Source organism: Miniopterus schreibersii (assembly GCF_964146895.1).
Source record: "Miniopterus schreibersii genome assembly, chromosome: 15".
NCBI classification, from domain to species: domain Eukaryota; kingdom Metazoa; phylum Chordata; class Mammalia; order Chiroptera; family Miniopteridae; genus Miniopterus; species Miniopterus schreibersii.
In genome coordinates, this window is record NC_138115.1 from 27,570,060 (window position 1) to 27,595,978 (window position 25,919).

At 49.0% G+C, this 25,919-nt stretch overlaps 1 protein-coding gene across 1 annotated transcript; it reads left to right on the top strand.

Annotated features, from left to right (window-relative positions):
* Positions 1 to 1,854: 1,854 nt before the first annotated feature.
* Positions 1,855 to 22,676, top strand: LOC308567500 (cilium assembly protein DZIP1L-like; the record flags this gene model as incomplete). The annotated part of the gene is made up of 11 exons (XM_081159138.1): positions 1,855 to 2,355; positions 4,011 to 4,080; positions 6,779 to 6,903; positions 8,433 to 8,516; positions 11,536 to 11,566; positions 14,095 to 14,207; positions 15,429 to 15,609; positions 18,032 to 18,248; positions 18,722 to 18,894; positions 21,409 to 21,533; positions 22,536 to 22,676. 11 exons carry the CDS (start codon positions 1,855 to 1,857, stop codon positions 22,674 to 22,676), a joined length of 1,761 nt encoding a protein of 586 aa, XP_081015264.1.
* Between the last annotated feature and the right edge of the window lie 3,243 nt (positions 22,677 to 25,919).

The window sequence follows — 25,919 nt, forward strand, 5'->3', positions numbered from 1 at the left end:
TTTCTAGAAATAGTCTATGCTAATGGAATTATATACAGTGAGTCATAAATTCATATATATATATATATATATATATATATATATATATTTAAATATATCTTTATTGATTTCAGAGAGAGGAAAGGAGAGGGGGAGAGAGAGAGAGAAACATCAGTGATGAGAGAGTCATTGATCGGCTGCCTCCTGCACGGCCCCGACTGGGGATCGAGCCTGCAAACCGCGCATGTGCCCTGACCAGCAATCGAACCCCAATCTCCTGGATCCTAGGTTGATGCTCAACCGCTGTGCCACACCCAGCCAGGCTAAATTCATATATTTTATTTAATTTTGATTATACAGGAATAACACACATGTATCATTCATATATCATCGTTGGTAGGTGTAGGGCCTGTCTATCTATCTATGTATCTGTTTATCTATCTACCCACCTATTTATCCATCTCCTACCCATGGACGATCCATCTATTCATTTATTTAAATCTTATTTCACACATCCAGTTACCTACCCCCACATAGACAACCATTCTAATACAATATATATATCTTTTCTAATAGATCTCTCTATATGCAGGTATAGAGATATATACGTGAGAAATACATATCTATTATTTTTGAAAGTTATTAAATGTGACTATATTAATATAACATTTAAACAGAATCAGAAGTGTACACATGTATGTACACATATATTTTCACGTGTGTGTGTATATATTTCTATGTTACTGCCTACAATACATGTAAAGCTGCCTCGGTCTCATCGATAGTGGATAGTATTGCATTGTATAGAGATACAATTTATTCCTTTATTGTCTTTGTACTTTGCTTTCTTGTACTTTTTGTTATCCTTTGCTATTACAAACAGCACTGAAATGACAATTTTTGCACAAGCACCTTTGCACACTTGTATGAGTTTATCTGTAGAATAAATTGTAATTCTTAGTAGTGGAATATTGGGTTAAAATTGCTGTTGTTTTGTCAAATCACTTTTCAAAGAGAGAGAAAATTTCTATGTCTACCAAGAAAGTAGAGAGTAGACTCTGAGTCTTTGACAAAAAACTGGAGCTCCTTTCACTAAACCATTAGATTTGAGACAAAAGGCCATCGTGGACTAAGTACAGTCTGAGCTCAGAAACATGGCCCTGTCTTGAGCACCCCTTCTTCCCACCCCCTCAGTGGTGTGCATCATTTCACTTACACCCCACGGGAGAGAACATAGTCATGTGGTGACACCCTACAGCCCGGAAAACTGGGAAATGCAGCCTACCCCTGTCCGGCATGATCCTATAATGAGAGATGCAGAAGAGGGCAGTGGTGGACCTCCGGTGGCTCTGCCACCCATGGCAAGTTGTTGGACTTTATCCTGAGGCCAATGTAAGGTTGCAGAAGGACCCACTTATACAATTGACAGTTTTCCCCCCAAAAAACCCTGGTAGTGAACTTGGGCATGGGGTATTCACTGAGGACCTACTATGTGCCAGGCACTAGGCTGGGTGCTTCACCTGCCTCAATTCTAACCCCCAACCTGCAAGGTGAGCCCCATGACTCCCAAAACACCTCAGAGGCTTAAAGATGTGAAGGAACTTGCCCAAGGCTGAGGATCGGAATCCACAGCTGAGTGACTGTAAAGCCCACACTCTTGCTTTCCATGGCTCTGGCCACATGAGTGCATAGCACTCACCCTCCAGCTGCTGTTCAGACCCCTCACTTCCCCCACTTAGGCTCCTGGTGGCCAGGTGTACGGCACATGCAGCCCATGCACCTTGCCTAACTTGGACTCTCTTCTCATTTTCCAGGCCCTATCTGAGGTTCTTTGCTACCTACAGGTCCTGGGCTCTGCCCAGGGCTTCGTCAGCCATGAAATTATCCACTGGTGATGCTCAGGGTAGCCGTGGTCCCCTCTTTGGGACCTATACAGGCCCTCCCTTCAAGTTCCAGCCTCGCCATGAGAGCATGGACTGGAAGCACATCAGGTCCCTGGATGTGGACCGAGTGGCACGGGAGGTGGATGTGGCCACCCTGCAGAAGAACATCGCTAAAATCACCCTCTGCAAGTTTGACCGGAAGGAATGCAGACACTGTGGGTGGCCTGTGGACCCGGCACTGCTCAAGGCATTTCGCCTTTCCCAGCTAATGATCGAGTACCTGCTGCACTGCCAGGACTGCCTGACAACCAGCGGTGGCCAGCTGGAGGCACAGCTGCGGGCCAGCCTGGACCAGCAGGAGCGTGTTCAGGAGGAGCTGAAACGCCTCGCTGAAGAGCTGAAGGTGGCCCGGGAGCAAAGGCTCTGGGATGAAAAGACAATCACCAACTTAGACGAGATGGTCCATAAGATGAGCATCCAGAGCTATTATGTGGTGAGGAATATCAGCAGGGCAGGGAGAGTGGGCGGGGTGGGTGCCCAGCTATTGGGCCACCTGGACAGCACCACACCCTGGGGCCTGAGGCCACTGTGGCCATAGTCACTAGTTAGGAGCAGATTTTGGAGATGCTGCTCATGGCCAGAGGGCCTGAGGGCCTGAGGGAGCCTGTTCAGGTTCTACAGTGTGTGTGTGTGTGTGTGTGTGTGTGTGTGTGTGTGTGTGTGATCCATGTGTGGCAAGGGATCCAAATGTGGCAGGCTGATTCTGGAAAAAGATCTCCATTCTTCAACCAAGTGACAACTCATCAGCCACAGCAGCATTTGAGCATTTGCATATATTTCCATGGGAATTGTGGTTTGGTGACAGTTGCCCTGTAATAACTTGTCATGGTGACCAAGCCTGGTTCTAGGCTCTGAGGATGTAGGCACAAGTCCTGCTGGTCCAGGTTTTAAAGAAATTTATAGCTTGAGGGTAGGTGGGACAGAAGGCATCATTTCAATAGCATGGTAATTGATTCAATTGATGTAATGTGAGTTATGATAGGAAGGGTCAGATCCCTTTCAGTAGTGACAATCTAACCTGGAACATTGGCTTAATCCAGGGTCCTGAAAAGTCCAGGGTCCTGCTGGCACCCAGGTGTGGCTTTGGCCCAGGAATCAGATGGCACCAGAATCTAGTTTCTTTCTGTGCAGCTCTTGGCAGTTCTTCCTCTGTGTGGGTTGCATCGTGAGAAAGGTTCTTGTGTGCGGTAGTAAGTTGGGCCACAGTAAGGCCAACTTCTCATTTTCCCAGACTGAAGGCTGGCATGACAGAGGGCCTCCTCTGGTCCCAGCACCCCAGCTAGTATTTCACTGTTTCCTGTGTTTGGGTCTCCTTCCCATCTCTGAAGCAGTCACAGGGCCCAGGAATGCAGGGCTCTGGTTGGCTTTTGTCTAGGTCACATGTTCCATGGAGCTGGGATGGACTGAAGCCCAAGGCTTGAGAAAAAGGGGAGGTAATTCCCCAGGAGAAAGCTGGGTGTGGTTATCAGAGGAAGAGGGCGTGGCTACTCTACTGCCCAAAATGACCTGATGTCCTTTATAGGTGTAGAAAGTGTTAAGATAAATGGCTGAGGGGCTGTGGGAGCACAGTCTTCCTGAGGTGGTGTTTAAAAGAGCCTTGAATGCTCAGCACAGCTTGGTGGAGGAATGTTACGAGCAGTGTGAGAAGGGTGCTCAGGGTGACGGCTTTGGCCTGCCTGAGCTGGGGTTTGGGCAGGACACGTGGCAGGAGAGGCTAGCAGAGCCCGGTCCCAGGGGCCTGAACGTCGAGGTAGAGCGCTGGATTTATTCCAAACGCAGTGGTGGCTGTCCCACTTTAGCTGCCTGGTTTCTGAGTGCCCTGCTGGGGGTGGGAACGGGGAAGCAGGGAAGGATGGGATGAGGGGAAGGGCGTGAAATTTGGAATGTGACACCTTGGAAGATATTCCCTACCACGCTACATATACAGTGGGGGTGGGGTGGGGTGGACATCACTCCTTACTCAGTAAATGAAACTTCTTGGATCTGAAGCAGCCCAGGGGTCCCCAGTAACGGGAGTTTGGATACAGGGAGAGTCCCAGGCGGACTCAGGTAATTTAACCCTGCACTTCCCATGCTTCCTCTCTGCAGTGTCATCATTGTGATGTGTCGTTCCCCAACACCACCTTTCTCCGGACCCACATTCAGCGCAGGCACGAAGGTATGGTGCAGGGTGGTGAGTCCAGGTGGCCCTTCTGAGACTGCGGAAGGGGGGGCCCTGACTGGAGCTCAGTGGGTGGGGGGCACGCACATCACCAGAGCTGCCCTCACAGCCTCACCTCCGGTTGAGGGTGGGATGATCCCAGCACCCATCATGGGGGATCCCAATGGGCTGGGAGGGTTTCCGACCATGTGCGTAGGGAGAAGGAGCTGGCAGTCACACGGGCAGGCGCCAGTCTTAGCTTTGCCCCTTTCAGTTGCCGCCAGCGCTTCCCCCTCTGAGTCTCAGCGGCTCTCACTACGAGTGGGGCAGTTAGACAGAGTGAATTTGAAGGGTCCTTCCCCCAGCCTTCTGTGAATCTGCTGTTCTCTGATTCGGACCCGGAATGAGCATAAAGGGGGTTAATGAGCAATCAGACCAGGTCTTTGACTTTATTCTGTACATAAGCTCATTATGACATAATCACTGTAATTTTATGATTTCAAATTCCAAAATGGTTAGTAAAGCTCTGTGTTTACTCCACAGAGAGATGTGCATGCTTTATATCCCTTTTTGAGGTTCAGTAAGAAATAGCTGTTAAAACATAGCATATAGGCATGAAAGTATTAATATAATACAAAGATTGAAAAATCCCATAATAAAATTATCTCCTTATTTTCCCTCATTTTAATTTCTTTTCAAGGAATAGACTTAGAGTTTCAAAACAGCACCATTTACTTAGTTACTGGCATTTATTGTATGTTTAATTACTCTTGATTCTATCTTGGAGGCTGCTAAAAAAAACCCAAATTTTCCCCTTCTTAAATATTTTTTCTGATAAAAAGATATTTCTTTAAAGGGGTGTTTGTATACCCATCTTTATAGCAGCATAATTTATGGTAGTTAAGATGTGGAAGCAACCCAAATGTCCATTGAAAGAGGAATGGATAACCAAAATGTGGTTTATACATACAGTGGAATATTATTCAGCCTTAAAAAGAAAGGAAATTGGGGCATCTGCTAAGCATGGATGCACCTGGAGGACATTATGCTAAGTGAAACAAGTCAGTCACAAAGGGACAAACACTGTAATGATTTTACTTGTATGAGGTACCGAGTGTAGTCAAATTCACAGAAACGGAAAGTAGAATGGAAAGCAGGGGTTGGTGGGAGGGGGAATGAGAAGTTTGTTTAATGGGTATAGAGTTTGTGTTTCACAAGAGGAAAAGAGTTACGGGGATGGGTGTTGGTATCGTTTGCTCAACATTATGAATGTATTTAATACCACTGAACTGTACACTTAAAAACAGTGTAGATGGCAAACTTTACATTACATGTATTTTGCCACAATCAAAAAATTGAAAAAAGGTGCTGTTGATATAGAAAATTTAAATGCAAGAAGGTAGAAAAGAGAGAATAAAAGTCATGGCCGATACACCTGCAGGTAATATTTCGGTGTGTTCTCTGTCATTAATTTTCTGTATACATATATAAAGTATACTGTATGCAGTATTGACTTTGCTTATTTTCAACGAATATATATCACATTTCCAATGTCATTAAATCAGGTTTGTAAACACCATTTTTAGTGGCTGAATAATATCCCAACAAATGGCTATTCTAATTTATTTCTCAATTGAATTATTTCATAATATATGTGGGTTACCCAAAAATGTCCCTGTTATAAATCACACGATGATCAACATTCTTGTATGTAACTCTCTGTGCATATCCCTTCTTATTTCCTTAATGCAAAGTGCTGCAAGGAGAGGGAAGAAATGTCTGTAAAGCAACGTTGCTCCATTAACGTTCGTGACTGTTTTGATTCCTTTCTCAGCTCTCCTATTCCATACTCACCTCAAATCACTTATTAACCCAAATCAATTTCTAGTGCATGTAATAATTGGTTGTTTGGAAAAGGTACAGCCTGAGAAAAGTCATATGTTGTTTCAAAGAAAGGCTTAGAATTTTAATAATAGTGTCATCTCTGGAATAGTTGTAAATATACTTGAAAAAGTAACAAATGTACAATTGGTGTCTTTTGCACTAACCCTTAACCTTAGCGCTCTATCAGAATGTGGTTTAGTTAGAAAGTTCTTTTATAATTCATTCTGAACCTGATTTTAACTTAAAAAATTTGAAGTACACACTTAAAGCAACCTTGGCCTAACTGTTCATTCATAATGCATGATGCCTTTCTTTCACTTGAAATGTAAAACTATATGCTTAAATGATATTATTGAAACATGTGGCCTTAAAACTACAATTATTTTCATTACTTTAAATTCCTCTCTGATTGCAGTCAGGATACAGAGGTATGTTCTTTGTATTAATAATCAATGTGTACACGCTAGTTCGTATTGTGCTTCAGTTACTCTAGGAGTTTTGCATTCACATTTCTATGTGTCAGTACAGTCAAAAGAGTTATTGTAAATGACGGTAACAGTTCACAGTTATGAAGCATCATGCCAGTCATTGTGCTAGGACTTTGCACGATCCCATTTTATCCTCACAACAACCCTCTGAGTCAGGTGCTATTATTATGTCCATTTCCCAGTTTGGGAAACTGAGGGTCAGAGAGGTTAGGTCATTGCCCAAGGTCAATGTGCAATGTAAGGGGCAAAGCTGTCTCAGACCGAGGTGCGTGATTGACGACGTAGGGTAGGAACTACACTCTACTGACGTTGTCACTTAAACTGGTCACCTGCTATTTTCACAGATCCCACAAAAAAAGGGAAGGAACAGGAAAAGTCCATTGAGGCGGCAGTGGAAGAACTGCGGTCCGAACTAAATTCGGCCAAAGAGGAGCTGAAAGCCCTGTTGGAGAAGCAGTGGCTGCCTCAGGTGAGCATGGGGAACACACGCCAGGAGGCTCGGTTGTGGGCAGCCCCGGAGACCTGGGGTGCACATGTGTCCCACAGGCCTAAGTACTGGCTGGTCTCCAGGAGCTGGGAGGCCGAGCTCAGGGGGCATCTTCACAGATGTGGCAAATGACTTTAGGCAGTCTGGAAAGGAAAATGCCATTATTTTGCCAGACCTGTCAGGCCAGAAGTAGAGCAGGGAGTTGAACTTTCCTGCATTATTCAGCACCCTGGAAAGGCACTTGAATGTGAATTTTAACTTCTTACAGTTCACTCAGCTTTTCGAGGACAAAGCATGGGTCCTATTGTGAAAGCTTCAGAACCCAGCCCAAAAGAGGTTCTCAGTAAATATTTATAAAATGAAAGTACATAAACTTGTCTCACTCATTCCTTCATTTATTCCTTCACCATTCATGCTCTCAGCACACGTTTATTGAGCATCAACAGTGCCAGGCATTGTGAGGATAGAAAGACAGGAGAGGCATGATCTCCAGCCTCAAGGGACATGAAGGTTCAGGTAAAACTTGGCCACTCCAAGTCCAAACAGTGGGGACTCTGAGACGGATGTTCTATGGGTCTCCATGGTGACCTGCATGGACAAGGGGCCCTAGAAGTTTCTCAGAAAATATTTGCCATAATGCAGTATTAACAATTCTGGGGGGGAGGGGCGGTTATAGTTTTCTGTAGTGACCCGCCCCTCCCCTCCTAAACGTTTCCCCAGAGTGGTCAGGGGTGGTTTGTGGAAAGTAAGATGCTGCTTCACCATAGGGACCTCATGCTCCTAACCCCCAGCTCCCAGGCCCCCTTCCTGAGCTCAGCTAAACTCCCCGGCGCCCTCCCTCCCCGACACGGCGCTGCCTCACTGGACACCGGTAGACAGGTATCGATTTGAATTTGGGGTTGTTCAGAATCCGCCTCATCAAGGGTCAAAGGGTTGCTTCCGGTTAGCAAATTCTGAGTGTTGATAAATGAAGACATGACTTTTACCGTCGGTGCTTTCCTTTGAACTTGGGCCACATTCTCCTGAACTGGGACACCCCTTTTTGTTTTTGTCTTTCCCCCAAGGATTGCTTACGTGCTCATGCCTGTGTGTCACTGCTGTCTCCTCTCGCCTGACAGTTTATTATTTTACTTTTATGAAAGTATAGGAGCCAAACTGGATACAAAGTTTTCAGAGTAGTTGGATAATTGTTTTGTTGGTGTGTTTTTTAAATTCTGAGGGAAAACCTCAGTTAAGATTCCAGTTAGAGTGACTGTGAAAAGCACTGTAAGACAGGTTGTCTTCCGCTCTCCCCTGGAACCTGCTCGTCCCGTGCGCGGCCTGAGCTCTCAGGAGACCCCGGTGAAGGGGAACATGGGCTCGTGGGGATGTTCCAGGTGTGGGGATATCTAAGGAGGGCAGGCTGGCGTTTGTGGGCAGGTAAGGTGTGTCCTCTGCCACAGCTCAGGATGTAAAAGACCAAATCATGATTAGATCTCCATGTAAATTAAATTATGCCCTGGCCTTTTCAGAGCCTCAGGCCTCTGCAGGATGAGTTCAAGGAGCGACAGGCACAGGAGGAGATTCCAGCCCTGAGGGAGAAGGTGGAAATTGAGGTGAGCTGATCCCCCAGGCCCTTCTTCCCAGAGCCTGCCCAAAACCATGTTGGCGTCTAACCAAGCCTCTCATTTTTGCTCTGTGGTTTTGGGAAAGTTGAAAAACATCAGGTCCTATGTTTTCAGACCTTCCGCCAACACCTAAAAGGATAGAATGGGGTTCTTGGGGGGCTCAGTGAGGCTGCTGATATGCGTGTGTGCAGTGTCACATTTGCCTGGGATCTTTTCAAAATGCACACAGCTGTGTCTCCTGTTCCAGCCCTTGCCCTCCTTTTGACTCCAACCCAGTTCAAAACAACTCTTAGAAAGTGTGACGACCTATGGGACTTGAAGATATGTGGGATGGATCCTGTGGTGGGTGGCAAGTATTTCACACCTGGCTCTATGGAAGTAGAAAATCTTTGATTTGCAGCATTTGTTACTTTCTGTGGTATCAATAGTCCCACCATGGCCGACTTCATGCTACCACTTGAGGTCAACAAATATGGAATTGGAGATTTGTGTCCAATCTGCTCTCGTGAGCTGGTTGGAGTTGGCCCTGGTCACCACTGGATGTGTCAGCACAGTCCAGTTATGTGTGGTCTGTGTCACCGATAATTAGCTCCACGTCAAGGAAGGGCCTTTGGCAGTCAGTAATCATGCTGTCCTTCTGTCTCTCCTCTGCAAGGTTGTTGAGAAAGAGCTTCGTGGCTAATAGTCAGCAGTAAAGTGTTTCCACCGCTGGGCGTTTCACCAGCTTCACATTAAAAAAGCCATTTTTTTTCTATGAAGTCTGTTCACATCCTTTGCCTATTTTCACATCTTTTGCCTGTTTCTCTATTGATTTCCTTACCAATTCCTGAGTTCGCATCAGGCATGGAAATTAACCCAAACTGTTGTCCTGTTGTGACCATTTTCCAGTTTTCTATTGGTCTTTCAATGCTGTTTAACAGGACCTTGGCCATACACTTTGAATAATGTTTATGTAGTCAAAGTTTTCAAATTATTAATCTTGTGTTTATGGCCATTTTGAGATTAGAAGAAAATTCCTGTTTTCTTTCAGTACTTTTATGGCTTTATGTATTTATTTATCATTCATTTGGCAGATTATGAACAGGGCGGGAAAAGCCAAGTGCCTTACTGGAGTCCACACAGGGCATGGATAGTACCAGGGGTGAGATCAACCCTAGCCTGGCAGGGGAACGCAAAGCCTGTGTGCACTGTGTTCTCAGACATAATTTCTTAACCAGCAGCCTTTTCATGAGTTAACAGCCTCTGATGCGGTGGTCAGATACACTCGTGTGATGACAGGCACTCACTAAGCTCCGTCTCCGAGACCTGGCCCAGTGCCTCTTCACCTACTGCTCACGATTCTCTGCCCCATCCAGGCTCACCTGCCCTTCTGAGCCCCAGGTCCCTGCCGAAGGGCATCTTTCCCCAGATGTCCCCCGCATGGCCTCAGGTCCTCGCCGTGGTTCTGATAGCGCCCTGCACACGGCTTCCATGGGCTGAGCACCCACTGCCACTGTCTAGCCCCCTCTTTGTGTACCTGCACCCCTTGCTGTTTCTGCTTTTCTGTCCTCCCAGCCATGCCTCACCCAGGTAACATTCCTACCCTCTTCCCGCTGCTTTTCTTTTCACTGTTCACCCCCACAACACGAGGCTCTTCACTGCTGTGGCCATTGTGGTCTGGTCCAGAGGTTTCTTCCTTATGTTACCAGAACCCATGTTTGTAAATATTTCAGTTAGGAATGTATTGGCTAAACAGAGCACAATAGACCCCTAGGGTGTGTTTTGTATTTCTGTATTGTCACACCAATAGCGGTGACTGTTGCTGGCCTCAATTTTGCAGCAAAATTATACATCAGCAACTCAGACTCTGGGTCTCTTTTTATCATCTTCCGAATGTTTAGTTTTCTCGTGTTTGACGCTCATAGTTGCAGGATGGCTGCCATGGCCCCAACTATCAGAACCATATCCAGTTGGGAAAGTTAATGAAAAGGTCAAATCCTGAGACTTCTGCTTCTATTCTGTTGGTCTCAGCTGTGTCTCATGGGTAGCTATAGCTGTAGGGAAGCCTAGGAGGTGAGTAATCTCTTTAATAGTGTCTGGAATAGAGTTAGCAAAGCAAGAAAGAGTTGGATGAGCCATTAGCCAGAAGGTAATAGGAAGCCACTCAAATTAAGCAGGAGAGGGAATCCGTTGTGTTTGTCAACAGGGCGTCTCCCAGAGCTCCAGGTAGGGAGCAGCTGGGTGTGGGAGGAACCTGGGACCAGAGACAGGAACACGGTCAGGAGCTTCCCTCTGCTGCCTGTCTTGCTCCTTTCTCCACATCTACTTCTAGTTTTCAATTGTGACTCTGAGGACCAGCTTCCATTCCTTATGTGTTACACATGACAAAACAAAGAAGGACACACACAAACCAAGAAACCCCAACCCAAGAGCAGTGGGGTGCCGACAGCTCTTGCCTCCACACATATGCAGTCCAGGATTCTCTGCCCAGACCTGGACAGCCAGCTTTGTCTGTGGCGTGGGGCCACACTGTCACATGTGGCTGCCCTGTCCACGTGGACAGAGGGAGAAGCAGCACTTTCTGGAAAGGGGGTTTGAGCAGATAATTCAGTGACTGTCCCCATTATGCCTCCATCCACCTAGGGGGCACTCAGCTCAGATGTCCACAGTACAGGATGGGCACCTACCTGGCCCTGGCTGTTTCCACCCATTGTACCAAGAGTACTGACTGTGTGCCTGTCCCACTCTGTTTCCATGGGGCTCCGACCTTCAACCAGTCTTGCCTCCCCACCATGGGAAAATAAAGCATGGTTCCATTCAGATTGCTGCCATTCAGCCTCGGTGCCATCCCCTCACATACGGAAGGCAGCAGGTGTGTAGGTTTGGGCCGGTGTACTGTGAGCGCCCTCCAGTTCTAAGGGGGGCGTGTGGAAGCAGTGGCTGTCGCTTCTTCACGGTGCTAGGCAGAGTGACTCCTTGAGCAGAGGTCCCTGCTGGCTGTAACCCGCTCTCGTTTTCATCTTTGCAGAGCCAGACGGTGTGTCACAGGAAGGAGGAGGGTAAGTCTGCATGGGATGGTCTGTGTCATGCCTGGCGGTTGTCCTGGCTTCTTCTCTTTCCTGCCCCACACCACTCGATATATAGGATGGGGGTGAAGGTGTATGGGGTCAGGCTCTCTGGCTGGGCGAGGGAGGGTAAGAAGACCTTTGCTTCTGGGACAGACAGGGCTCCTCCTTGTAGCAGCAGGGTTTCTTGCCTGGCCTGGTCTTCTCTGGAGGGAGGTGGAGAAGTGGGGAAAGGAAAGGATCCTGGGGGAAGTGATCGATGGAGCAGAGCCCATGAACCCGTTCTTTCTAATTCACCTTGCCTGTGGTTTAGGCCATGGACCTTTGCCTGTTCCCAATGTATAGCAAGTTCACCCCGAACCTATGTGACTGTGGCAGGTTTGGAATATCACTCGTTTTTGGGGGGCTCTGGTGTGCTGGGGTGTGTGTGCACGTGAGTGTGTGAGTGTGTAATGGAGTGCAGGTGCTAGCATGTAAAGGCAGGCCATAAGACAGGGCGGTGCTCTTGCTTGGAGACCTTGACCAGCTTCTTATGAAACTGGCCCCTTTTACTCCACCCTGCCTCCCCTGTCCTATCCCTAGAGCTACCCCTCTGCCTTTTCTTGCAATCCCACAGTCTCCTCCCATGTCCTGCCTTGAGGCTCCACATTTCTTTCCCAGTCTTGCAACCAGTTCAGAGAGGCACTGTTCCTATGGCCCTGAGCTTCCCAGGGTGGGGGCTGGATATGTGCCATGTGCTTCGCCAAGCACTTCAGGTTCCTGGTCTCATTACCTGATCCCCATGGTTTCAATGTGGGATGGGCATTAACATCCTCATTTGTGAGGTGAGGACACTGAGGCCGAGAGAGGTTCAAGGACTGGCCAAGGGGAGCTCAGCTAGAGAGGGGCAGGGCTGGCCTGTGAACTCTGCTCCTTCTGCCTCCAGATCCCGTGGTTGTGACCACCGCTCCATCCCACCTGTTGCTGGGAAAGATGACTAGAGGGCTCACTTTTTCTGACTAGCGCCCACATGCAGTCCCACCTTTTCTCTAAGTCTCAGATGGGTCCTGGGCATTGGAGGCACTAAATGCTCCTTCTCCTCAGGGAGCTGTGGGGGCCCGAAGGCTGTGGACACGGAGAAGGGCTCTTCCAAGGGAGGCAGGCCCTCATTTTCTTCCCCGGTGTCCCAAGGCTGAGAACAGATTTCCAGCCCTCTCCATTGATCAGATTGTAGCTCCTTAATTGTGCCTGGCCACCTGAACCTGGGTGAAGGGAACTAGGGCCTGAAGGCAGAAGGGTGTGCAGTGAGAAGCAGGTCCCCCTACTCCTAGGCCGCTGAGCTCCACCTCCAGAAGGTGTGCTCGGTCGGGCTGGAGCGGGATCTGAGAATCTGCGTTTCTAGTGAGTTGCCAGGTGCAGCCGGTGCTGTGGCTCACACTGGGAGAACCAATGCTCCAGAACAGTTGGTTCTCAGGCTTGGCTGTTTGCTAGAAGATCTGGGAGTTTACAAAATAAATATTAAGGCCTGGGGCCCACCCTCAGAGACTCTGATGAAATTAGCTTGGGATGGGGCCCAGGTGATTCAGACATACAGCCAAGTTGGAGTTGACCACCCTCCACTGTGACTTTCTTGAGTGTTTTCTTCTGTGTCCCCGGCACCCAGCACTGGCCTGTTCACACTCATGTTACTTGTCAGTAAATGTCCCTTGAGTGCATCAAAGGGCTGGTCCAGCTCTAACTGGAGGGTCTCCCCTCTCTCTCCCCACTGGACCTGAAGAGCTGTTCTCCGTGCTCCCTGTCTCACCCTGGATAGGCCCTTGGTAGCATTTTCCTTGTAATTCCTAATTGTGTTACACTCTGGGTCGGTACTTCTTAAGGTGTGTTCTGTGGCTCACCTCTATCAGCATCATCTGGGCAAGTTAAAATGGAGATTGCAGAGCCCTTCCCCAGACCTATGGAACCAGACTCTGGAGGGTGGGGCCAGGGAATGTATGTGGCTTTTGAACCCTGTGATCCAGATGTTACTGCAACTGGAGGGAGAGCACCTGATCTCAACAGTAAAGCTGAAGAGAGCATGGACCCGTCTATCCTGTGCACTATTTTATCCCCTTAAAGGGGACAGAATTTGACATAGCTTTGGGAAGAGGGCGTCAGGTGGCGCCAGTATTGGCTGGAGTTGGCAGTGGCAGGGCCTGGGAGCTTGGATCAGAATGGAGTCAGGGAACAAGCTGCTGCCAGGACTCAAGTGCCTGACAAAAGCCTGGAGCCCCGAGTTTTTTCTGGGATCAGGAGTGAGCCCAGATCTCAGAGGTCCAGACTGGAAGGGAAGGGAATCCTGAATGTGGGCAGGGGTCTGAGGTGGTGGTGCCCAGGAACAGAAATAACAGTTTGTGACCCAGGGATGGACACTGGGACAGTGTCCCTGAGCTCACGGGCGGGAGCCCGAGCACACGGGGTGAGCATGAGCCAGGTGGGTGCTGTGGGGCTGTGGGAACACAGGTTCTGGGCACCAGACTGACCTTGTTGATTGCCATGTGCTGCAGAGCTGGAGGACTCCTTGGACGAACGGGAGAAAGTTCTGGAAGCTCCGAAGGGAAAACGCAACTTGCTGAAGCGAATCAAGCGAGCTCTGCATCACACCATTCCAGACAGAAGGGTAAGCAAGGGGGTAAAGAAAGTAAGTTCTTAAACTGACAAGGCACGATCGTTCCTTACATTCTAAGCTTGTTCGTCTTATTTGTTCAAGCAAGGGCACCTTTGGTGTCTAGGAATATAAACCCACGAGGCTTCTGCCCCCAGGTCTCGGTGGCAGTGTGGTCGCTTTGCTCTGTTTCCTCCAATGGTCACTTGAGGTGCCCCCTGTTTCCTGACCTCTCCGTGCTCTCTACTCATTGGTTACTTTCTTCTGGGTCTCTATTTCTGACAAAGGGAATTGAATTGGCTCAGTCTGGCCTCTGGGTGTGTCCCTTGGGCTAAGTGTCCATCATCGGTGGCACACGTGGCCACACACACTCAGCAGGTGGCTGTGGATGAGCAGGGCCTGAAAGCTCTGTGTGGTACAAATTGGGATTTGAGTGCTGTCGCTCCCTCGTGCCCGTGTTTAACCAGAGCATGCATATTAGCGTTAAAGGCAGCAATGGAATCTGTTATTTAATAAAAGCACACCTGGTCACTAAAGGAGCCGGGCATCCTGTCCTTGAAAATACTATCTGTGTGGACTAAGATGAGAACAAAAACGGGCTCCTAGTTTACTTTAGTGGCGCTGCTCTAATCTTTGACTCTTTTCAGCTCCTGCTGAAGCTGACGCTGGCCCTAAGTTCAGGCTTGATTAGAACATTTCTCTCTAACCTTGAATGAACGCTCATGCTGGACTTAGATGCCCCCCAAGCCGGAGCTCCCGCGGGCTCTGGGTAGATGTGAAAAGCCCAAGCAGCTTTCAGTAGGTCTCAGAGGGGACCTGGCATTTGTTTTTCGCAGTAGTTTTTCAAACGTTGTTAGTCACAGAGGACAAGGTGTCTGGCATAAGGATAGTGCCTGGGGGACAAAAAGGAGCAAGGCAGGGTCTCCGGTGCTGGATTCAGTCTGCTGGTGGAAAGGCACGGCCCGGCTGAGCCCCGGCGCTGTGGTTGGGGCATTGTGCACAGCCCCTTTCTGTCCTCTTGCTGTGCGAGTTTTGCGGGGCCCCCAGGCCCTAAACCAGCGCACTTTCAGCAGCGGGTGAAGCTGCTGCTGGCCCTGCTCTGACACTCATCTCCCCCTGGCCCTGGGAGCGCCTGGCACTGACCACAGTGGCTCCCGGGCCAGCAGCAGGTTTAGAGGCTTAGGGAAGGGGCTGCAGGGGAGCCCTGTCTCCAAAGGGGATCTTCTGTCTCTCTAGGATGCGAGGGTAATGCCCACTGTGACTCTGAGCTACCACGAGAAAGTACAGCCGGTGAGGAGGGAAGAGAAGTCTCCTCGTTTTCTGAGTCCGAGGGAAAAGCTGGTCAGAAAAGCCCCCGGCGGAGAGGAGGCGGAACAGAACAAGGCCTCAGTGGCCCAGCCAGGGAGGAAGGTTTCAGGTAAGCTGGGGAGAGGGCTTGCCCAGGGGCTGTCACCTGGGAGGGCCTGGCTTTGTTTGCACATGAGGTGGGTGGCTGTAAGGGTGAGATGGTTGGGTCCTCACGGTGACTCAGTCTGAAGATTTCTGTGGGGGAAACAGAGTCAGGGCTGGGGTGGGGTGGGGTGGGCACCTGGGTCCCTGATGTTTGCAGAGGAGAGCCAGCCAGAGCTTGTGGGCAGCGGAACTCTCCTGCTGAGATCTGCTCTTTCCTGGGCAGCTTAGCTCTGCACAGCTTTGCTTACTCTGACTGCGGGTGAACTTCGTGCTCAGAGGGAGCAGCTCCCCGGGTGCCTGGCTCTGTGACCCGGGCCTGGGAGCTGGGCTGCAGGCAGAGGCAAACAGCAGTCAATGGACACTCTGTTCTGACCAGGGGTTGGTGAGTGGCTGGGCCAGTTCTGCCTGAGGACGAATCCTTCCTTAGCTCAGCCCTGTTCCTTGCCTGGGGTCTCAGCTGCTTCTTTGCCCCTGAGGCTCACTACAAGGGAAGGCCGGGTGGTTCTTGTGGAAGATTCAAGGAGGTGGGCAAGGACCGTCCAGTCTCTGTCCTCAAGGAACTTCAGGAGCAAGGGAACTTGTCTTCCTAATTTCAGGAGCCTCCCCAGTGCTAACAGCCATCCGTAAGCTCACGGACATTTACTTGGACAAATGGGTGTTTTATGTGTAAAAGGGATGACATTTTATGTAAAAGTGTCAAAAAGATAACACAACAGTTGGTAGGCTAAGATGGTAAAATTGTATCCAAATAGGGGAAACTCTGTCCTGTGGAGTTCAAATTTTTGGCCTTAACGTTTCTAAGGAAAGGACAGTTGTTAGTCTTGCACAGAAATCGCAGAAGAAGGGTATTAGTCCTGGTTGCTAAGCCGCCTTTCACACTTCAATTTAAGTTCTCAGCCCTGTGCCTCTAATGCTCACTCATTCCACTCATTCATTGAGTGCTGTTTACTGAGGTTGATGTGTGCCAGGACCTGCCACCTTAGCTAGGAAACCAGTGGGGACTAGTGATGGGATGGAGCCAAATACAGGGTGGTGGGAGCTCTGAGGAGAGAGGGGACAGGCAGTTAGGGAAGGTGATGGAAGCCCCTCCTAGTCCCCGCTTCCAAGAGAAGGGAAAGGCGTCCTGCTCTTCCAGGCGCCACCCTCCCCTGCAGCCCTGGCCCTGTAGTCCTGAAGCAAGAGTGAGAGTCCACCCCCCAACCCCACCTCTCTTCTTTCCCTGGTCCTGAGGTCCTGCCTTCTCCAGCGCAGGTCACTGTGAGGTGACACTGTTTTCATAGCACTTTGTAGACCTCCTTGCCAGCACTTGCCCACAAGCCCTCTCTCTAGGGACCACGCGGAGCTGTATAAATGCTCACCTCCTGTCTCTGCTCACACTGTGCTGCTTTTGTTTTGGGGCAAAGCTGTGGGATGTAGAAAGGCAGTGGCAAGAGGCCTAGATTTGGGGCGACCAACATCCTGGGTTTGTATCTGCCTCTCGCTTCCATGGAATCGTGGGCCTTGATCGAGGCTCTGAATCTCTGGAGGCCTCAGTAAAGTTGGGAAACAGTCCTCTCTGAAGGCGTCTGGGCTAAAGGACATTGTAAGTAAAGTGCTCAGCTGGTGTCTGTGCCTCGCACTGCAGCTTTTATTGTTATTAATTCCTCTCAGCACGTTTTCTTCCCCTTCTCTTCACTTCACACTTTCCTGGAAGGTCCATTCTGAGTAACCGAGCTCTCTGAGATCAGTGTCTTTCAGCGTTTGACCCTGAACCACATACAGTAAGAAAGTCATTGTACACTGTTACTCAGTCCACATAGGCTTCGTCAACAGTCTTTACTCCAACTCCCTGTGATGAGCTTTATCTCCTCTCTCTGTGAAAGAGAAATGCTGATTTTGGATCCCTCTCTCTCCAATGAGTCCTGATGCCATTGGAAAATGAGGGTTGTGCCTAACTGCCTGCCTTTAGCACTGAAGCCACAGGCCTAGTCCCAGGAGGAAAGTGTGGATCTTCATGGCCCATGTGGTCCTCTGGGGACTTCTGGTGACCACAGGGTCTTCCTGCAAAGCTGAGGAAGGGGTGTGGATAATGTGTGGGGGGAGGTGGAGAGTAAGGGAGTGAGTGGCAGACCCACTGGGCTCCTCTTTAGATCTGCTGACTCCTATGTGTCTCCTGGAATGATGACATGGCCCTGGAATACCAGCCACTCTCCTGGTCTCTGATAAAACTGTGGGTCCCTGCCCTGAATCTGGCCGGCCGTGGAACACATTCCTAAGTTGGCTACTGTGGTATCTTACAACAGAGTGACCTATCCATTTCCGGTGTGTCGGGGCCTCTTTCCGTATCCGCTCTGGCGTGAGAAGCCAGATGGGCATTCACTGAACCTCATTCTTGTCTTTGTTTCTAGTCAAAAGCCGAGAGAGCCGTCTGGTCACCAAAGAGGTCCAGTCAAAGACCTCGACCCAACACAAGGCATTGCCATCCAACCTGGGAGAACCCCCCGTGTTAATTCCACATTACTATGGCATCAATGACCCTGGCCGTGCCCAGGTGCCCACCCTTAGGGTGACCACTAGAGCCCAGGGCAATTTCAGGACCCCAGATTCTCAAGTGCCTTTGATCAGGTGAGCCGCCGACTCTGCACTGTCACTGGGTTTGTGGTTCGGCTCCGGGCCTCAGGCAGCTCTGTTCTGGGCTCCCCACAGGCTTCTCCAGGAAGGAGAGGGGCAGAGACAAGTGAGGGGCTGAGGCGGTTGGGGGGCAATGAGTTGGAGATGCCTCAGGTAGGGTCCAACCGGAGCTCCCAAAAGAGACTGAGGTCCTTTGCTCCCAGCAAGACAAACGTCCACTCTCCTGACTCACCTCTTCCCCAAGCCCAGGTTGCCACACTGGAAGGACTGGGTCCTCATGTCCAAAGAGAGGAGCTGGCTTGGCTGCTACACCCTAGGGAGACTTCTGGCTGCCTGCTGGGCCCAAGGGAGGGAGTGGGAAGCCTCTGGGAAAACCTAACATGCTTGTAATTAGTGAAGTGTGCCTTTGAAAGTTTTCCTTTCCATGCTTCATCTCTCCTCCTCCATGTCACTGTGGTCCCATTCAGTTCTGAACAGAACTTGAAGAGAGATTCTGGGCAGCATGCAGCTCCCAAGCCTCCGCGAGCTCCAGCCAGGTTACGACCCCAGTCAGAGGACAACTGGGACTTGTCAGACAAAGATCCTTTGGAGGGGAGCTCCCGGGCTCCTTACAACGGCTCACGTACCCGCCCTTATACTGGTGAGTGGTCTGGACCAGTGGGGTAGCCCTTCTGCAGCCCAGATTCCTCCAGGTCCTAGAAATGCCCTTTGAGTTCCTTTGGGTTTTCTGATTGGACAGCTCATTACTGTGCCTTGGGGAGAACAGTCCTCCTTTCCCATTCCTGGAATGGCAGAGATATGGGGAGCAAGATAGAATTTGAGTGACGTTTATTGTAGCCCTTGTTTTGTCATTGAATTGTTCAACTCTTGGAGGTTGTGGGGAGCCCACTCCTACCTCTCCTCTTCCAGGTACTGAACTGACAGTGACTAAACCAGGTGACCAGGTACACCGAGATCAAAGCCTTGCTCTGTTATTGGTGACAGGGCCCAGTGATGCCTAAGGCATCAGCTTCCTGACAGAGCTGGATTGATTGCTGAGGCCAGGTGGGGCCTCCCTCTGGATTTGCAGCCTCCCAAATCCAGATCTTGCCCATATTTGCCATGGTCTGGGTCTGCAGAGAAGACCCTAAGCTGGTGGCTTAAACAGGCAGCTGTGGGGACAGTCCAGCTGCTTTCCAAACCCAGTCACTGGTGGGGGGAGAGGGTCTGAGAGAAAAAGGAAGTCAGCATTCCTGACCCTCTCCCAGCTGAAACATGGCCCAGGGGGTGTTGCAGTGACTCTGCTTGGCTAGTTCTGTGGGTAGGAGAGGGTAAGAAATTGTAGGGAGACACTGAGAGGGTGTCCCTCTTAGCTTGGCTAACCCTGGGGGTAGAGCAGGGATTCCCTCCCCCAGCCCATGAGGTAAGGCGTCTGCATAACTGCACCCACCCTTACAGATGTGGAAGCTAAGCCTCTGAGACCTTCAGTTACTCGTTCAAGATCACAGAACCGTGTCATGGAGAATTGATTCTGGGTTATGTCTTTGAAGCTAATGTGCTGGAGTTATTGTTTGTTTTGTTATTTGTAGAATACTTTTTCCCCAGAAAGAACTGCCTTTAGCCATTGCCCAGCAGGAAGTGTATCCGCACGGCCTCTTACGCTGCTTGAGTTCATTAGCGCCAGACCAAGGGCTTGTGGTCACCGGGTTAACTATCATCTCAGTTTCCGCTAGGTTCAGCGACAACGAACATTTTGACAAATATAGTTTCCTGTAACACACAGTCTACCAAACATAAGTTTTTGTAACAAAAGAATAGGGGAAGGTGTGGTTTCCCTGCCAACCTTGAGACAGAGGATGACAGCCTCAGAGATTGACAATGAACCCTCACAGCAGGCTGCCTCGGATCTCCCCAGGTCATCTTTGGGCCACATTACTCCTTTTGGTTTTACAGGAAAGTTCTTTTTCCTTTTCAGCAAAGAAACTTAGACAGAAATTTAGCTCGTTGGTTTAAAGGGCATCATAGAAATGAAGCTAAGCGTTATGGTTAACTGGAATGAATGCATCCATTAAAGTTGTCACTTTCTATCTAACAGGTTACAATGACAAATTGAGCATTTTCTTCTCAAAACAACTAAATCAACTCCAATTCTTTTAAGATTTTCTAAAAACTACCAGTGGAAAGGTCATTGGCTTCTGGCTTCAGTTGCATTTTCTAGCCCAGGCTTACTTAAAGAATATGAAACAGAGAGTTGTGTCTTTCCAAAGCCAGCCTGTGGCTGCCCTGGCATGTGAGCCTAGGCCTGTGCAGTGTGCAAGCCCATGCTGTTAATGGATCCCGCAGAAGTTCATCCAGTCCACAGCTTATTTCAGGCCTGCTGGTCCATCAGAATCCACCAGACTGAGTCTTTAGAGAAGTGCTGATGGTCTCAGGAGTCCTCAGGTCCAGTTCGGGCTCTGTCACTTGTTACTTACCTACTTGTCCTTGTGTGAAGGGTTTCTGTTCCTCTGTTGTAAAATGAGGTATCTGGAGAAGATGATGACTGAGGGGTGAGGAACTTTGCCTGGTACATTGTAGGCACTGAAATATTCCCTGAAGGATTGAATCAGGGAGCCAAGGGCTTTTGTAGCTCCAAGAGTCTATCCTGCCCTCAGACATTTGACTCCTAGGAAGCCGAGCTTAGCTCCCTCCTTCTTGCTGATTCCTGAGGCCTGGACATGCACCTCATTTGCCAGGTCACCGGGAGCCATAGATAACGCACGTCACTGCTCAGCTCCCTTCCTGCATGGAGTGTGCAGAGAGCACGTCTGGCCTGCAGCCCTCCTGTGCTGAGTCCCATCTAGATCCCTCCCTGTCTCAGTGACGTGGTGAGGGAGGGGGTGCCTGCCCGTCTGTCTTGCAGTTCATGTCCCAGCTGAGCGAGGCCAAAGGAAGGGGCTCCCTGAGCCACCCGCCCAGCCGTGCTGTGAGGTGCGGCTACATTGTCGGGATGCCCAAGGCCTCTCCCTGAGGCACACGTCGCCGGGGGCTTCTCCCTCTCCTCGCCCTGGTCTTTTCGGTCGCCCTTCCTCTGCCTTTGACCCTCTCTGGACTCCCTCTGTCCGCACTGGAGCCTGGACCTCACAGAAGGTCGCGGCCTTCACTCCCTGGGCTTTTCCCTCTGGTTGCCTTGCAGTGAGGCGAGTGCTGGTGATGAGCCGGGAGGAGTGGGAGCAGGCGAAGAAGGTTGCAGAAGGGGCCAGTGTGCCCCTGCCCGGCGCCGCGCCACCGCAGGCTGCCACGACGGAAGGGAAGCCTCAGGTAGGGTGCGGGACTCTGGCAGGTTGCCCTGCAGTTCCCTAAAGGACCAGCTCCAAGTCTGGGGGCGTGGGGTGGGCCTGCGGGAGGGTCCAGCGAGTGTCAGCCTTGGCCCCAGCGGGACGTTGGAACTGACCTCACTGTGCAGACAGGGCCGCTTTCAAGTGCTTCCTGTGTCCATGTTAACAATAGAAAACCTTTTGGTTTATGACACAAGCAGCTCCTCGGTAGGTTGTTTCTCCCCTTTCCTGCCTCTGATGGAGCCTGGCCCAGGCTCGCTGCCTGCCTTCCTCGGTAGCTGGTCTCTTCTCCCTCTGGCTCATCCCACAGGGGCCCCCCCCTTCCTTCACTCTTGAGGACCCCACACAGGCCCCGGGCCGGTGGACTTCTTCCCACGGGGCGGGTATTGCAGTGGCATCAGACACATCACAGTGGGCGACAGCATACAGTGGGAGGATTTAGACACTTTGTTCTAAATATTCAAGGCCATTCCTCTCACGGAGAATGTCCTGATGGCCTTGTGTCTCTCAGGCTTGAGCCACCGTAATGTTTAGAGCTCAGATGCTCATCGTCCTCCACCATCACCAGAGCCTCCTCACTGCCCTCCGCCCCCCAGGCATGAAGAGCTCCCACATCCTGTCACTTTCTCAGGCAGAAGAGGGGCTCCCTGGATGGCCAATGCTGTCGCCCTGCCATTCAGAAGCTGTGGGCAGTCACAGCTTGGTTCTTGGTAGCATCCATCCCCCGACCCTTGGCTTTTACTCTATAATCCGTTGGGTTTGTTGTGCAGCTCTTGTGTGTTCTTAATGAGTCCAAAGCATTGAAAAGACATCCCTTCCTTTCCCCACATTGTGAAAGAGCATCCACAGCCCAAAGCAAGAGCAGCCTGATCTGCCATAGTTCTTTCCAAGGAGCTTGAGGAGCAGTGTCTCCCTACTTTCTTCCAAGCCCCCATCTTATCCCCGTGGCCATCCTGCATTTTCTTCTTCCCTTTATCTCGTGCAGTTTTCTGATGAGAGTGACATCGAAGAAATTATTTTGCAAGATGTCCCACGGGTCGTGGGCAATGGAAAGAAATCTCAGCGCCCAGAGAAGGATGACGTCAGCAATAGGACCCCTGGCAAACACAAGATCTGTAACTGGTGATTCTGCCCCAGAGCCGGGCTGAGCAGAGGACCCGGCTTTTTGCCGGGCTTGGGAAAAACAGCTCAGGTCCCACACCACCTGAAGACACTGCTGGGTGTATGTGTCTTTTTAGAAAAAGGGAAAAGGGGGTGGGGGTGGGGGTGGGGCAGGGGCTGAAATAAGCATCTATTTTTTTCTCTTAATATTAGTGTAACTATTATTTGTGCCAGCATTGGACAAATAAACTTTCTTTGAAAATGACTTTCAGCCTTGGAAACTGTCTTTTTTGTTTGCTTAACATCTCACAAAAGTGTTTCTCATTTGCAAAACCTAATCCAGACTTCAGCTGGCAAAGGGTCACTTAGACATGCAGTTCCTCTCAGGTTCTAGCCCCAGAATTACATAGTGGGCAGAGAACTTTATATAGAATATATATTTATAATTTCAGTGGGTTTCATATAAAAGGAATTCCCTTATATAGCCAGGGTAAAATGATCAAAATCAGAAAATTAATACTGATACAATACTATCTAATTTACAGAACTTATTCAAATTTTGCCAGTTGACCTAATAATGTCCTTGACAGCACCACATTGCATTCAGTTATTTTAAATCTGCAGTCTCCTTTAATTTTTAAAATTTCTCAGTCTGTCCTCATGTTTCATGACCATCATATTTATAAAAAAAAGGAGCCAGTTATTTTTCACAATCTTTCTCAATTTTAATTTGCCTGCTGTTTTTCAAGGTTAGATTCAGGTTATGTGTTTTTGGTAGAAATACCATAAAGGTAATATGTGTCATATCAGAACGCACAGGATGTGATTTGTCTGGGCTTAGTGATATCACCTTTGATCACTCTGTTAATGTGGTGTCAGCCTGCTATCTCTTTGTTACAATAAGAATCTTTTGGAAAGATACTTTGAGAACATGTAAGTAGTCTCAAAGAATAGATAGCTTGAGACTATGTCAGTGTTATTGGTGGGGTGCTCTGTGTCCCTACTTCATGGTGGAAGTGGGCTTCCTGAGGTGCCAAGGGAAAAAGAATTTCCTGAGGCCCCATGGGAGGTGTGATCGTGGAAAGCTTCCCATCTGTGGAATTAAACCACTGAGTTTTAAGGTCCCATCTCCCTCTGTGTCGCCGTGGAAGAAGTCCCATTGTGTCTTCAGCAGGGCTAAGATCAAAGCCATTGCCCAGTTTCTGCTCCGTATTTGCACAGTTCACTCCCTCATCTGGCTAGGTTAGCTTGTGTTCCCAGCTGCAGTCCATTCCGTGTGGCGTTTGCACGGCTAGGGCTACTAATAAATGACTACTGTCTGGCTTATGGATTTACCATACTATAGTTTTTGAGAGTGAGAGTGTATTGCTCCTACTTCTATAAGAAAAAAAGTTTGTTATAAAAGAGTATGCAGTGTTACAGCGGGAGCAGCCTCACACAACTTTACCAAGTCTCGTGATTGCCTCACTTTTCCTTGTGCTTGATTTAATCTCATGTTATTTTGTATAGTAACCTGCTGTACAGGTTTGTAGCCTGTGAGCAACAGACTATGCCATATAGCCTGGTGGGCAAACAGTAGGCTATGCCATCCAGGCTTGTGAAAGAACACCAAGTAGCCAGCTGGTGTCCTCAAGAACTAGCATCATATCAAGGGCTCAGTGTTGAGCTCTTTTGCCGACAAGTTGGACATTCAGAGGCAGAGGAGCTAGAGCAGTCTTGGGAAGTGAGCGTCTATGCTGTTGGGCCTGTCTCTTGCTCATGTAACTTTAAGTAAGTTAGCCCTCAATTAAAATTTGTTACATGGGAGAAAAAAGATCCAGAAAAGACAACTCATGTAGATTAAAAATTAAATGGAAAAAGTTAAACTTAGCAATGTTGTAAAAAGCATGGATTCTGATATATTTAAAAAGTCCAATTGAAAAGGAAAGTAAAATATCAAAAAATAATTGAAAATATTAGATTTGCATCTTTTTTTTAAACCCTCTTGATCCATTTAAGTATCATGAAAACTCTTCCCTGTAAAGTTGAATGAAATTGGCCATAAAACACTCTGGGTACAATGTCTTTAGCCATAAAACACTCTGGGTACAATGTCTTTATTTATTGATTGATTTGTTAAGCATATCTTTATTGATTTCAGAGAGAGGAAAGGAGGGGGAGAGAGAGAGAGAGAAACATCAATGCTGAGAGAGTCATTGATCGGCTGCCTAGCCCGCAACCCGGGCATGTGGCGTGACCGGGAATCAAACCCCGATCTCCTGGATCCTAGGTCGATGCTCTACCGCTGAGCCACGGCCGGGCTACAATGTCTTTCAATGGATTTATATCTCAACAACGTCTCTGGTGTCGCCTGATTGCCATTGTTCTGCATACACCTGCTTCATTTTGAAATAATTTTGGAATCTGTTTCTAGAATATTGTTTACCTAGTTTTTAGAGATGAGCAGGGATGGAGTCACTATTCTCGGTGTTATCTTGATTAGGTTACTTCTCTCCAAGTATCCTATGATTTCACTCATATGTGCAATCTAAGGACCAAATCACTAACAAGCAAAAGAGTGACAGACTCGGAGAGAGCAGGCTGAGAGCTGTGTGTGGGTGGTGGCTGGGTTGGGGATGGAGGGAATGAGGACAAAAGACAAAAAGGAAAACTCATGGACATGGACAAATGTGTGGTGATGGGGGAGGAGGGAGATGAAGAAGGGGATGGAGAGATAAATGGCAGTGGGAGCGTCAGGGTGTTGAACCCACAGTACAGTGGGCGGTGATGTCTTACGGAATTGTGCACCTGAAACCTGCACAATTTTGTTAACCACTGTGAGCACAATAAATTCAATAATACAACGAATAAAAATGAGCAGAGAAGGATGAACTGTCCTCTGTGTGGTCCCGATTAGGTTACTTCTCTTGACTGCGTTTTGTCAGAGGTGTTCTGCTTGTTGGCTGTGTCCCTCTGGGCCGCTCAGTGGGCGCCTGGTGCCCCCTCCTGGAGGCTCTGCCCGCTCTGCGCTCTCCTGAGTCCTGTCCAGTTGCGCCAACGACCCTCTGCCGGGAGGGTGAAGAGTCCCTGGACCCTTAAACACACACACACACACACACACACACACACACGCACACACAAACGAACAAACAGCTACTCTGGTAATTTCAGAAACTCTTGAGGGGGATACTTTTTAAATCCTCAGTGATTTTAATGTTTATTTTAAAAGTACCTTTCCTTTTTTGTTTCTTTAAACATCTTTTTTAATTTCTAATTTACTTTCGGGCAT